This window comes from Oncorhynchus keta, unplaced genomic scaffold (genome assembly GCF_023373465.1).
Source record: "Oncorhynchus keta strain PuntledgeMale-10-30-2019 unplaced genomic scaffold, Oket_V2 Un_scaffold_4195_pilon_pilon, whole genome shotgun sequence".
Lineage (NCBI taxonomy): Eukaryota > Metazoa > Chordata > Actinopteri > Salmoniformes > Salmonidae > Oncorhynchus > Oncorhynchus keta.
The window spans coordinates 490086-503402 of NW_026290935.1; the positions used below are offsets into that span (position 1 = coordinate 490086).

At 41.5% G+C, this 13317-nt stretch overlaps 1 protein-coding gene across 2 annotated transcripts in view; it reads left to right on the forward strand.

Annotated features, from left to right (window-relative positions):
* The first annotated feature begins 5612 nt into the window (after nucleotides 1-5612).
* Nucleotides 5613-13317, forward strand: part of cry-dash (cryptochrome DASH) — a 30218-nt gene continuing 22513 nt past the window's right edge. Inside the window, exons 1-2 of one of the 2 annotated variants that reach the window (XM_052516237.1) lie at nucleotides 5613-5787; nucleotides 10879-11051. In XM_052516237.1, the coding sequence (XP_052372197.1) occupies nucleotides 5725-5787; nucleotides 10879-11051 (236 nt within the window). In that variant the 5' untranslated portion in view covers nucleotides 5613-5724. The remainder of the gene's footprint in view (nucleotides 5788-10878; nucleotides 11052-13317) is intronic. The other variant, XM_052516239.1, reaches the window with a different exon arrangement.

Below are 13317 nucleotides of genomic sequence, written 5' to 3' on the forward strand. Positions count from 1 at the left end.
AAAGAGCGGGTGTCCTTAATGTTTTTTACACTCAGTATAAACATTCAAAAGGCATCACACCAAAGGACTGAGAAACTGACCTCTTATGGCAATGAAGTGCAATATTTTGCTAAATATTTATATAATGCTTCCAGTGTATTCAGGTCATATGATCCAGCCATGTCTTCTGTACTTCCTCATTCCAGGAGATCCCTCCCCAGTGCTGTGGTGCCCAAATACTGGATCAATGATTAATAACACAACTGTGCTTTTAGGGACAAACTGTAATTAATCAGAACTATTTGGTAATATCATGAATAGACTCTGGGACTATTATTTATTGAAATACATTTCTGTGTAATTACTATGAAGTAGGTGAAGGGAATTAAATGACATTTTTCATTAATTTCAAAGGTCAAAGTTCAACAACCTTAACCTGGGACAGCCACACCATTGAACAACGTTTGGTTCAAAATTGCAAGAATCCAAAATGATACACTGCATGAATCTACTCATTATCCAAGTTAAAAACAACGCTTTTAGTATTATATCACAATTTTAGCCAATTTAAGTTAAATAATATTTGTGTTTGCCCTCATGGACACGGAAAGTCAGGTCAACTACCCAATATACATATCGTATTGCACTTTTATATGAAATGCCAATGATACCTGTTAGATTCCCATGCTGTAGAGATTGTACTGATCCAGACAGTGGCTTGTGACAAGGAGCAGTATGTATGTATGTAATGACTGACTGGGCGTTTGATTGGAGCTTATTCGTATAGGATGACAAAGCCTCAAAACAAAGCCTCCTGTTGATCTTTTTGTACATGTATAATGTAGTTAGGCCTAATAAATCAAATGTCTAAGACCATGGTGTGTCTATCTTTGTTACATGTTGTTTGTTAGTATTAACAATAAGCCCTTTTCTATTTCCTTTTTGGCTCCTACAGAACTCTTAACTTTTTCAAAACTCATTATTTTTTTATCATTTGAAAATACATTTAAACATCTAATTAAAATCTACTAGACCTACATTATTAGCAAACAATTACCTAAACGTGTGTTAGTTAATTACAGTGTTACAAAAGCAACAGTTTTGTAACAGCTTAACTTCAGCCTGTGTGTTATAAAACCCGTCAGCCCAGAGATGTGTGGAGCTAGCAGCAATAGTAGACTTTGCGGTTCACCTTCAAAATAAAAGTCGCACATTGAAACTGATCCAAACGGATACAACGAGTGGAAATGTGCCATATTTGGACTAGATAATGACAAACAAAGTTGGAATGTTATAAAACTGCTATATGTTATATAATACAATAATGAATACATTTTACAACAGTTAAATCCCACTGTAGGTGAATCCAGGTGAAAGCTATGATCCCTTATTGATGTCTCTTGTTCAATCCACTTCAATCAGTGTCGATGAAGGGGAGGAAAGAGGTTAAAGAAGGATTTGTAAGACTTGAGACAAATGAGACATGGATTGGGTATGTGTGCCATTCAGAGGGTGAATGTGCAAGACAAAATATTTTAGTGCCTTTGAACGAGATATGGCAGTAGGTGCCAAGTGCACCGGTTTGGGCAAAGAACTGCAACACTGCTGGGGTTTTCACACTCAACAGTTTCCCCATGTGTATCAAGAATGGTCCAAACACCCAAAGGACGTCCAGCCAACTGCTTTTTTTGGTATTATTATGATTTGTTCTCCTTTATTTAACCAGGTAGGCTAGTTGAGAACACCTTTATTTAACCAGGTGGCCAGTTGAGAACACCTTTATTTAACCAGGTAGGCTAGTTGAGAACACCTTTATTTAACCAGGTAGGCTAGTTGAGAACACCTTTATTTAACCAGGTAGGCCAGTTGCGAACACCTTTATTTAACCAGGTGGCCAGTTGAGAACACCTTTATTTAACCAGGTGGCCAGTTGAGAACACCTTTATTTAACCAGGTAGGCCAGTTGAGAACACCTTTATTTAACCAGGTAGGCTAGTTGAGAACACCTTTATTTAACCAGGTAGGCCAGTTGAGAACACCTTTATTTAACCAGGTAGGCTAGTTGAGAACACCTTTATTTAACCAGGTAGGCCAGTTGAGAACACCTTTATTTAACCAGGTAGGCCAGTTGAGAACACCTTTATTTAACCAGGTAGGCCAGTTGAGAACACCTTTATTTAACCAGGTAGGCCAGTTGAGAACACCTTTATTTAACCAGGTAGGCCAGTTGAGAACACCTTTATTTAACCAGGTAGGCCAGTTGAGAACACCTTTATTTAACCAGGTAGGCTAGTTGAGAACACCTTTATTTAACCAGGTAGGCCAGTTGAGAACACCTTTATTTAACCAGGTAGGCCAGTTGAGAACACCTTTATTTAACCAGGTAGGCTAGTTGAGAACACCTTTATTTAACCAGGTAGGCCAGTTGAGAACACCTTTATTTAACCAGGTAGGCCAGTTGAGAACACCTTTATTTAACCAGGTAGGCCAGTTGAGAACACCTTTATTTAACCAGGTAGGCCAGTTGAGAACACCTTTATTTAACCAGGTGGCTAGTTGAGAACACCTTTATTTAACCAGGTAGGCTAGTTGAGAACACCTTTATTTAACCAGGTAGGCCAGTTGAGAACACCTTTATTTAACCAGGTAGGCCAGTTGAGAACACCTTTATTTAACCAGGTGGCCAGTTGAGAACACCTTTATTTAACCAGGTAGGCTAGTTGAGAACACCTTTATTTAACCAGGTAGGCCAGTTGAGAACACCTTTATTTAACCAGGTGGCCAGTTGAGAACACCTTTATTTAACCAGGTAGGCTAGTTGAGAACACCTTTATTTAACCAGGTAGGCTAGTTGAGAACACCTTTATTTAACCAGGTAGGCCAGTTGAGAACACCTTTATTTAACCAGGTAGGCCAGTTGAGAACACCTTTATTTAACCAGGTAGGCCAGTTGAGAACACCTTTATTTAACCAGGTAGGCCAGTTGAGAACACCTTTATTTAACCAGGTAGGCTAGTTGAGAACACCTTTATTTAACCAGGTAGGCAAGTTGAGAACACCTTTATTTAACCAGGTAGGCTAGTTGAGAACACCTTTATTTAACCAGGTAGGCCAGTTGAGAACACCTTTATTTAACCAGGTAGGCCAGTTGAGAACACCTTTATTTAACCAGGTAGGCAAGTTGAGAACACCTTTATTTAACCAGGTAGGCCAGTTGAGAACACCTTTATTTAACCAGGTAGGCCAGTTGAGAACACCTTTATTTAACCAGGTAGGCCAGTTGAGAACACCTTTATTTAACCAGGTAGGCAAGTTGAGAACACCTTTATTTAACCAGGTAGGCTAGTTGAGAACACCTTTATTTAACCAGGTAGGCCAGTTGAGAACACCTTTATTTAACCAGGTAGGCTAGTTGAGAACACCTTTATTTAACCAGGTAGGCTAGTTGAGAACACCTTTATTTAACCAGGTAGGCTAGTTGAGAACACCTTTATTTAACCAGGTAGGCTAGTTGAGAACACCTTTATTTAACCAGGTAGGCTAGTTGAGAACACCTTTATTTAACCAGGTAGGCTAGTTGAGAACACCTTTATTTAACCAGGTAGGCTAGTTGAGAACACCTTTATTTAACCAGGTAGGCCAGTTGAGAACACCTTTATTTAACCAGGTAGGCCAGTTGAGAACACCTTTATTTAACCAGGTAGGCAAGTTGAGAACACCTTTATTTAACCAGGTAGGCTAGTTGAGAACACCTTTATTTAACCAGGTAGGCCAGTTGAGAACACCTTTATTTAACCAGGTAGGCCAGTTGAGAACACCTTTATTTAACCAGGTAGGGCAGTTGAGAACACCTTTATTTAACCAGGTGGCTAGTTGAGAACACCTTTATTTAACCAGGTAGGCCAGTTGAGAACACCTTTATTTAACCAGGTAGGCCAGTTGAGAACACCTTTATTTAACCAGGTAGGCCAGTTGAGAACACCTTTATTTAACCAGGTAGGCCAGTTGAGAACACCTTTATTTAACCAGGTGGCTAGTTGAGAACACCTTTATTTAACCAGGTAGGCAAGTTGAGAACACGTTCTCATTAACAACTGCGACCTGGCCAAGATAAAGCATAGCAGTGTGACACAAACAACAACACAGAGTTACACATGGAGTAAACAAGCGTACAGTCAATAACACAAAATAAAATTAAAATATTACACAATCTGCCTACTGCTACATTCAGTTTAATATCTAAATATTACTGTGCATGTAAATGGACACAGTGACACCTACAGATTACAATTCCAAAGAGTCTACAGAAATATTAGTGTCATAGAGGACTCTGACTGTGGGGAAATCCCCTTCCCAGTCAGTCTATTGTGTGTATTGGACATTCATATTGGGCTCTACAGCCTTACCCTGTGTCATGCGCGCGCCATCCAGAGGTATCAGCCTACTTACTCAGTGACACTACACAACTGTGTAGAGTTTACTTAAGAACCTTGACACTAATGTTTCAAATCAAATCAAATGTTATTTGTCACATACACATGGTTAGCATATGTTAATGGTCCTCATACACATGGTTAGCAGATGTTAATGGTCCTCATACACATGGTTAGTAGATGTTAATGGTCCTCATACACATGGTTAGCAGATGTTAATGGTCCTCATACACATGGTTAGCAGATGTTAATGGTCCTCATACACATGGTTAGCAGATGTTAATGGTCCTCATACACATGGTTAGCAGATGGTAATGGTCCTCATACACATGGTTAGCAGATGGTAATGGTCCTCATACACATGGTTAGCAGATGTTAATGGTCACATACACATGGTTAGCAGATGTTAATGGTCCTCATACACATGGTTAGCAGATGTTAATGCGAGTGTAGCGAAATGCTTGTGCTTCTAGTTCCGACAATGCAGTAGTAACCAACAAGTAATCTAACTAACAATTCCTAAACTACTGTCTTATACACAGTGTAAGGGGATAAAGAATATGTACATAAGGATATATGAATGAGTGATGGTACAGAGCAGCATAGGCAAGATACAGTAGATGGTATCGAGTACAGTATAATACATATGAGATGAGTATGTAGACAAAGTAAACAAAGTGGCATAGTTAAAGTGGCTAGTGATACATGTATTACATAAGGATGCAGTCGATGATGTAAAGTGCAGTATATACATATGCATATGAGATGAATAATGTAGGGTAAGTAACATTATATAAGGTAGCATAATATTTGTGTAAACTCTTTTGAATTGTAATCTGTGGGTGTCATTGAGTAGGCTGATACCCCATTTCATTGGTGTCCACTCCACAGCTAAGGCTGTACAGTCCAATATGAATCTCCAACACAAACAGTGTGTGTATTTCCCCAATTCAACTATGCAGTCTAATACAGCCAGTGGGATGTAAAATGTTTTTTTTTTTTTTGCTGTTTGTTAAATTGATTAAATATAGTATTTATTATTATTATTTTTTAAAGTTGTATAATAACATTCCAACTTGGTTTAAATGTGGCATTATTCCACTATTTGTATTAATTTGGATCAGTTTCAATGGGGGGGTTATTTTGAAGGCAAACCACACGTTCCGCTGTTGTGCCTCATCCTTATTGTGGCTAGCTTCACACAAGTCAAGCCCAGCTGTGTCTGCTGGCAGGCAGCACCGGCTACATAACCACGCCGGGAGAGTAGTGCACTCAACACATCTACTATCGCAGACCTGTTTAGCTGTAGAATATGTCCACCTCACGGACAGTCATATGTTTGCTGAGAAATGACTTGCGTCTTCACGACAATGAGGTAAGTTGATTCTAAATGAGATCAGAAATGTGTCTAGTAGTCTTGGAACAAAACTATTCCAAAATGTGTACCGCTGACTTGTTCGATGTGATACAATGTTGCGCTTTCTCTTCACTAATGTAAAGTAGATTTGGTTATATCGTGCATTCTCTGATCATTTTATTTATTCTCATCTGACACCAATAAACAGAAAACAAATGCTCAAATCTTCTTGTGGTATAATGGCGGTCCGCAAACAAACATTATGCCGGTCATACACTACACGATTTCGCCACGTTTTTTGCCATCCCAGACGAATAGACATGATCGAGGTGAAATCCTGTTTCCTTGGGCTGGAAATAGTTGCCTGGGTCCCCAAACTGCTTGTTCCGGTCTAACCTAACGTAACGTAGAGGCAGTAAAATACATGTCTGAAACTAGGGCTGAGGTCCAAACACTTAAGACACACCCTCGCCTTGTGCCCTTGGGGGAATCCCCGTCACCACCTTGGGGGGTGGTCCAAATGATTAAAACCGAGCAAGGGAAGTTTGCAACATATACCCCTCAGACCTCGTTTTTGGTCGGTTTTGCGAGTGTACAATTATGTTCACTCCGGGGCCTGAAACTCCCCAGAATTTAATTCCAATGATTCAACGTCGCGAAAAGTTAAAAACATCAATGGAGAAGTGAATTTAAGTGTCAGTAAAAACTAATGTAAATAAGTTAGAAATTGGGCGGCATATGATGGCTTGTAACACATTTTCCTCCTTCAGAAGCTCCAGCGAGGCAGGCTGTTATTTATCTAATTCATTTTCTATTTTCCTCCTTCAGAAGCTCCAGCGAGGCAGGCTGTTATTTATCTAATTCATTTTCTAGCTATCATACAGTAGGCGTATATTAATCATTATAAATGTAATGTAAGTAGACATGCACTCATAATAGACTGTAGAGCATATAAAGCACTCACAAGCTACCGGTGGCTGAAAACACAATCACCGTGGGATAAATCAGTCAAGAATTTCCAGGCAGTGGCTGTCCATTTAAAAACAATCCTTCCTCCCTCGCCTCTCACCTCTCGCCCCTCGCCTCTCGCCCCTCGCCCCTCGCCCCTCGCCTCTCGCCCCTCGCCCCTCGCCTCTCGCCCCTCACCTCTCGCCTCGCCCCTCGCCCCTCGCCTCTCGCCCCTCGCCTCTCGCCTCTCGCCCCTCGCCTCTCGCCTCTCGCCCCTCACCTCTCGCCCCTCGCCTCTCGCCCCTCGCCTCTCGCCCCTCGCCCCTCGCCTCTCGCCTCTCGCCCCTCGCCTCTCGCCCCTCGCCCCTCGCCTCTCGCCCCTCGCCTCTCGCCCCTCGCCCCTCGCCTCTCGCCCCTCGCCTCTCGCCCCTCGCCTCTCTCCCCTCGCCTCTCGCCCCTCGCCTCTCGCCCCTCGCCTCTCGCCCCTCGCCTCTCGCCCCTCACCTCTCTCCCCTCGCCTCTCGCCCCTCGCCTCTCGCCCCTCGCCTCTCGCCCCTCACCTCTCGCCCCTCGCCTCTCGCCCTGCAACGGTACACTCGTCAGACGTCATCAGAAGTGTCAACTTAATTTGAGGGCTGGGGGGATAGGGTGTGTCTTCAGGGGATAGGATGTGTCTTTTTTTGTGGGTGTTTGGACTGCACATAGATCACCCTACTACACACTGGTCTTGAAGAAGAAGAAATGTCATGGGAGGTTCTCTTCAATTCGGTAAACATGGAGGAGTTGTTCGGATGGAGTTTCACAGAGTTTCTAAACCCAGAGGCTTAACAATTTGAGTCTTCTGGGAAAGCTTGCCAAACAGGCCAGGGTTGGAGAAGTGAGAAATTATTTTTTAGTTAATTTTCTTAATCTAAAGGCACAACCTAGATTCTAATATTTTAAGTAGTTGAACATGTTATTACTCCAACCTTGTGAAAGTGACAAACTGACACATTTTTATTTTCATCAAAAACAACTTTTATATTGAAGTCGTGCCTTTTGATTTGACAGACAGTTTGGCACGAGACCACGGTTCAGTGACATGTTTCTGTGCATGAGCTTCGCTAGCCAACGTCGCCATGAGACAACGCCTACAAGTGTGATCAGGGATTTCTATTGGAGAAGCAGTTTTAGCCTATCTTCATAGTATACGGTCTTAGGTGTAAAGTCCAAAAGCGGAAGTCCTGTCACAGGCCCTCTTTCCTATTGGTCAGTTCTATCTGGGATCTCTAACATTTCAAATGGGGTAGGGACGTCCCAAGGATACAGGATAGCACGGACCATTTCCCCTGAAAACCGGAACATCTGGTTATTATTAGGGTATAATGAGAACCAACTGTGCAGCACGAGCAGTGATGACATCATCACAACACATTTAAGTGTGTACCCTCAGGCCACTACTGTACTACCACATATCGACAACAAGAAATCTATGTGTACGTGTGTGTATAGTGCGTGTGTTATCGTGTGTGTGGATGTGTCTGTGCCTTTGTTTGTGTTACATCACAATCCCTGCGGATCCGTAAGGTATATATATGTTTTAAAATCTGATTCAGTTACTTGATGTGGAATAGAGTTCCATGTAGTCATGGCTCTATGTAGTACTGTGTGCCTCCCATTGTCTGTTCTGGACTTGGGGACTGTGAAGAGACCTCTGGTGGCATGGGGTATGCATGGGTGTCTGAGCTGTGTGCCAGTAGCTCGGTGCGTTCATCATGTCTCACAAATACAAGTAGTGATGAAGTCAATCTCTCCTCCACTTTGAGCCAGGAGAGATTGACATGCGTAATATGAATGTTAGCTCTGTGTACATCCAAGGACCCGTTGTGCTGCCCTGTTCTGAGACAATTGCAATTTTCCCATGTCCCTCTTTCACCTCACCACATGACTAAACAGTAATCCAGGTGTGACAACTAGGGCCTGTAGGACCTGCCTTGTTGATAGTGCTGTTAAGAAGGCAGAGCAGTGCTTTTATAGACATACTGCTCCCCATCCTAGCTACTGTAGTATCAATATGTTTTGACCAATGCAGTTTACAATCCAGGGTTACTCCAAGCAGTTTAGTCACCTCAATTTCCACATTATTCATTACAATATTTAGTAGGGGTTAATGGTATAATGAATCATATGTCCCAAATACAATGCTTTTAGTTGTTTTAATATGTAGGACTAACTTATTCCTTGCCACCCATTCGGAAAATAACTGCAGTTCTTTGTTAAGTGTTGAAGTCATTTCAGTCTCTAGTAGCTGACGTGTATAGTGCTGAGTCCTCTGCACACATCGACACACTGGCCTTACTCAAAGAACGTCGTTAGTAAAGATTGAAAAAAGTAAGGGGCCTAAACAGCTTCCCTGGGGAATTCCTGATCCTACCTGGATTATTTTTGAGATGCTTCTATTAAAGAACCCTCTGTGTTCTGTTAGACAGGTAACTCTTTATCCACAATATAGCAGGGCGTGTAAAGCCATAAAACATATGTTTTTCCAGCCGTAGACTATGATCCATAATGTCAAAAGCCACAATGAAGTCTAACAAAACTGCCCCTACAATCTTTTTATCATCAATTTCTCTCAGCCAATCATCAGTCATTTGTGTGAGTGATGTGCTTGTTAAGTGTCCTTCCCTATAATCGCGCTGAAAGTCTGTCAATTTGTTTACAGTAAAATATCATTGTACCTGGTCAAACAATTTTTTCCAAAAGTTTACTTGGTAACAAGCAGATTGGTCGGCTATTTGAGCCAGTAAAGGGGGCTTTACTATTCTTAGGAAGGGGAATGACTTTAGCTTCCCTCCAGGCCTGAGGGGGCACATTTTCTCGTAGGTTTCGATTGAAGATATGGCAAATAGGAGATGCAATATCGTCCTCTATTATCCTTAGTGATTTTCCATCCAAGTTGTCAGACCCCGGTGTCTTGTCATTGTTGATAGACAACATTAATTTGTTCACCTCTTCCACACGTACTTTATGAAACAATCATTAAAGTCAAAATATCGTTGGGTGATGAATCTGATCTGATGAGTTTACATGTTTGTGCTCCAACAGTACTTTATGAAACAATCATTAAAGTAGTTGTCGTTGGGTGATGAATCTGATCTGATGAGTTTACATGTTTGTGCTCCAATAGCTTTTTACTATCATTCTTTATATCATTTATTTTTGTTTCATAGTATAGTTTATTTTTATATATTTACATTGCTGGTTAGCTAGCCAGCTAAGGATAATTAAGTGAGCATGAGGGTAGGGCTGCTTGCTTGGTGAAGTTTACTTGTGATTATTTACTTTTTAAAATACGCTGTCATTGGCTGTGGCAAGCTACTCACCGTCAAACCACCATGCCCACTCACTCGTCGTGATTCACTCGTCGTGATTTAAAGGCTGAATGATGTTCAATGAGCAGCTCGTAGAGCGCCCTCTATCTGTGGAATAAATACTGACACAAATGTTCTATTGTAACCCCTGTGTTATCCAGCTGTTTCACTGGGCCCTTTATTGTAACCCCTGTGTTATCCAGCTGTTTCACTGGGCCCTCTATGGTAACCCCTGTGTTATTCAGCTGTTTCACTGGGCCCTCTATTGTAACCCCTGTGTTATTCAGCTGTTTCACTGGGCCCTCTATTGTAACCCCTGTGTTATCCAGCTGTTTCACTGGGCCCTCTATTGTAACCCCTGTGTTATCCAGGTGTTTCACTGGGCCCTCTACTCTATTGTAACCCCTGTGTTATCCAGGTGTTTCACTGGGCCCTCTATTGTAACCCCTGTGTTATCCAGGTGTTTCACTGGGCCCTCTACTCTATTGTAACCCCTGTGTTATCCAGGTGTTTCACTGGGCCCTCTACTCTATTGTAACCCCTGTGTTATCCAGATGTTTCACTGGGCCCTCTATTGTAACCCCTGTGTTATCCAGGTGTTTCACTGGGCCCTCTACTCTATTGTAACCCCTGTGTTATCCAGCTGTTTCACTGGGCCCTCTATTGTAACCCCTGTGTTATCCAGGTGTTTCACTGGGCCCTCTATTGTAACCCCTGTGTTATCCAGGTGTTTCACTGGGCCCTCTATTGTAACCCCTGTGTTATCCAGGTGTTTCACTGGGCCCTCTATTGTAACCCCTGTGTTATCCAGGTGTTTCACTGGGCCCAGAGGAATGCTGAACACATCGTTCCCCTGTACTGTTTCGACCCTGGTCATTACCTGGGGACAGCCAACTACAACCTGCCCCGTACCGGCCCCTTCCGCCTGCGCTTCCTACTGGACAGCATACAGGACCTCAGGACCAGTTTGATACAGAGAGGCAGGTGAGAGGAGCTGAGCTGAGCCACAACCATACCGCACCACATCATACCACACCATACCATAACCATAATGTACCACATCGTAACCATAATGTACCACACCATAACCATAATGTACCACATCGTAACCATAATGTACCACACCATAACCATAATGTACCACATCATAACCATAATGTTCCACACCATAACCATAATGTACCACACCATAACCATAATGTACCATACCATAACCATACCACACCATACCATAACCATAATGTACCACACTGTAAACATAATGTGCCACACCATAACCACAATGTACCGCACAATAATGCACCATGCAAGTATGTACCACATTATTATGTACCATGTCATAATGTACCATACAGTAACGCGGCATGCCATAATGTGCCGCACCATAACCGCAAATAATGCACCATACCATAATTTACCACACCATAACCACAATGTACCATTTCTAAATGTACCATACCATAATTTACCACACCATCATGTACCTCACCATAGTGTTCCACACCATAATGTACCACACCATAACCATAATTAGCATACCGTACCATAGTTATAATGTACTATACCACACCATAACCATATCGTACCATATTGTCGCAACGTTGTATTGGTTAATGTGACAACTGCTGGTCATCGAATGATTAACGGTTCATAACTACGTGATTAAATTAATCAGGTAATTATTAACTCATTAACCTGGGGCACCATGGGAAAGTTCGGATTTATTGAGTTTCTATTTCCGAAATTAACTCAAAGAATATCAAAATATAGATTTTACAACAGCCACTATTTAAGCAATTTCCCCCTTCAGTCTCATTCTGAACGTCGCATAATCGAGGAAACTGCACAAACCCAAGTCCCACCAATGAGTCCGTACCACATCAATTGAGTTGATTATTTATTTACTAGCAAGCTAAAATGATAATATTTGATACAGTCTAGGCTATTGATTAGAACTTAGTACAATGAAACAGGTCCCTAGTGGACCAACACAATGCGACACGTGTTACACAACATGGGGATCTAACTTCTTATGGTATAGGGGACGGTTGCGTCCCACTTGGCCAAAAGCCAGGGAAAATGCAGCGCTGCAAATTCATATAAAATTATATGAAAATCTAACTTTCATTAAATCACACATGTACGATACTAAATTAAAGCTACACTAGTTGTGAATCCAGCCAACATGTCAGATTTTAAAAAGGCTTTTCGGCGAAAGCATAAGAAGCTATTATCTGATGATAGCACAACAGTAAACAAAGAGTAGCATATTTCAACCCTGCAGACGCTACACGAAACACAGAAATAAAATATAAAACATGCCTTACCTTTGACAAGCTTCTTTTGTTGGCACTCCAATATGTCCCATAAACATCACAATTGGTCCTTTTGTTCGATTAATTCCGCCTATATATGTCCATTTATTTGGCGCGTTTGATCCAGAAAAAAATAGCTTCTAAATTGCGCAACGTCACTACAAAATATCTCAAAAGTTGCCTGTAAACTTTGCCAAAATATTTCAAACTACTTTTGTAATACAACTTTAGGTATTTTTAAACGTTAATAATCAATCAAATTGAAGACTGGTCAATCTGTTTTCAATAGAGGACGAGAGGAAACTAACGCTACTTTTCAAGTCTTGCGTAACTCTCAACAGTGTTACCCATTTCCTAGATAGCCGTACTTCTTCATTGCACAAAGGAATAACCCCAACCAAATTCCAAAGATTGGTGACATCCAGTGGAAGCGGTAGGAACTGAAAACAAGTGCCTAAGAAATATTGTTTCCCAATGAGAACCACTGAACAGACAGATACCTAAAAACAAAACAAATTCTGAACAGTTAGTCCTCTGGGTTTTGCCTGCTACATAAGTTCTGTTATACAGACATGATTCAAACAGTTTTAGAAACGTCTAGTGTTTTCTATCCAAATCTACTAATAATAAGCATATCTTATATTCTTGGCATGAGTAGCAAGAAGTTGAAATTGAGTACGCTATTTATCCCAAACTGTAACGGCGTTCGTTCGTTGAAAGAGAGTCGGACCGAAATGCAGCGTGGTGGTTACTCATGTCTTTAATGAAACAAATGACGATACATGAAATAACTTAATAAATACAAAAAAACACAAACGGAACGTGTGAACCTATTACAGCCTATCTGGTGAACACTACACAGAGACAGGAACAATCACCCACGAAATACACAATGAAACCCCGGCTACCTAAATACAGTTCCCAATCAGAGACAA